At 55.3% G+C, this 1,215-nt stretch overlaps 1 protein-coding gene across 1 annotated transcript; it reads right to left on the minus strand.

The window, feature by feature from the left end:
- Positions 1–6: 6 nt before the first annotated feature.
- Positions 7–995, minus strand: LOC123172116 (uncharacterized). Its single transcript, XM_044589142.1, has 2 exons — positions 817–995; positions 7–731 (listed from the first exon to the last, which is right to left on the minus strand). The coding sequence occupies exons 1-2, from the start codon at positions 901–903 to the stop codon at positions 255–257; spliced, it is 564 nt and encodes a 187-aa protein (XP_044445077.1). The 5' UTR covers positions 904–995; the 3' UTR covers positions 7–254.
- Positions 996–1,215: the final 220 nt, after the last annotated feature.

Here is a 1,215-nt window from a genome sequence, read left to right on the forward strand (position 1 = left end):
TTACAGTGAAAAGAAAAGTAGAAATCAAGGAGGCTGTGAAGCGAGGATTTGCTAGGACATAAACATTGGGATTTTAGGCAGACGTGTTCTGTGATTGACCTCACCTGATGAGACTCAAAGCATACCCAAAGCTGGCTTGAATGTCCTCCATGTCTTGGATATTGGATTCCAACAAGAACGAACGGTGGGGATTTCAAACTGTGATTTCTTTGACCTTCAAACCTCACTTTGAACTGCGCCTAACTGCCGAGAGACTACCGGAGGAGCAAATGGACCAGGCCATTCTGGTAGATATAAGGGTTATTGGCCATCATTTGCGCTTCGGCGCAGGCATGGCCGCTGCCCCCGCATATACCTGCAACCCATTGAAGGAGCCGCTCGACCGGGCCTTCGTCGTTGACGTAGATAACAGAGGTACCGGCCATAAGCTGGGCTTCTTGGCACACGTCGGCGACACGGCCCCTGCCGTCGCTATCGTACAGCAGGACTTCTCGATCGGTGGCGCGCACCCAGTCGTCGGCGGTCGGCCCATGGCGCGCTGACTGCACAGTCCATGGCGCGCTGACTGCACTGTCTACCGTGTTGGTGGTGGTGCATGCGCTGCCGCCGGCGCACGGCTCATCCTCGCTTCCCTGCACGTCGGTGAACACTGTGGGTTGATCCTCCATGAATCTGTACGTGAACATGACACTCCCAATCCCGTCTGCCGGTGGCGTGGCTGGTTGCAGCACCTGCCAAGTGCCAAACATCACGAGGATTAACCGGTGAACAAAGCATTCTACATCGCCCGACAGAAGATTTGGGAGAGATGCGTACCTTGCGGATGCCAGGCCATGGGTTGGCGCGGCTCTTGCCGATGAGAGAGTTGTCGGCGGCGACCGTGATCACGACGGTGTCGCACATGGTCGGGGCGATTGCTTGGCCGTCGGCGGTTGACTTGCACCCCGGGAACTCCAACTTCTTTGCTGCTACCAGTCCCAGGAGCCAAGCGGACTCGATCGATCTTCGTTGCTATCAGCTCTCTCTGACGATGGCACATAATATATGTGTTGAGGTTTCGTGCGACGGAAGGAAGCAGAAACGTGGTGGCGCAGCGGGCATCCCGTGTTAGCAGCTGGCTCCGTAGCAAGAAATGATAAGCTAAGCCAACATGCAGTCCACTAGTCCACTAAACAAGGTTCAATCACATTCACACGAGGGAGGTACGTACGTAGA

Source organism: Triticum aestivum, unplaced genomic scaffold (assembly GCF_018294505.1).
Source record: "Triticum aestivum cultivar Chinese Spring unplaced genomic scaffold, IWGSC CS RefSeq v2.1 scaffold156169, whole genome shotgun sequence".
Classification (NCBI taxonomy): domain Eukaryota; kingdom Viridiplantae; phylum Streptophyta; class Magnoliopsida; order Poales; family Poaceae; genus Triticum; species Triticum aestivum.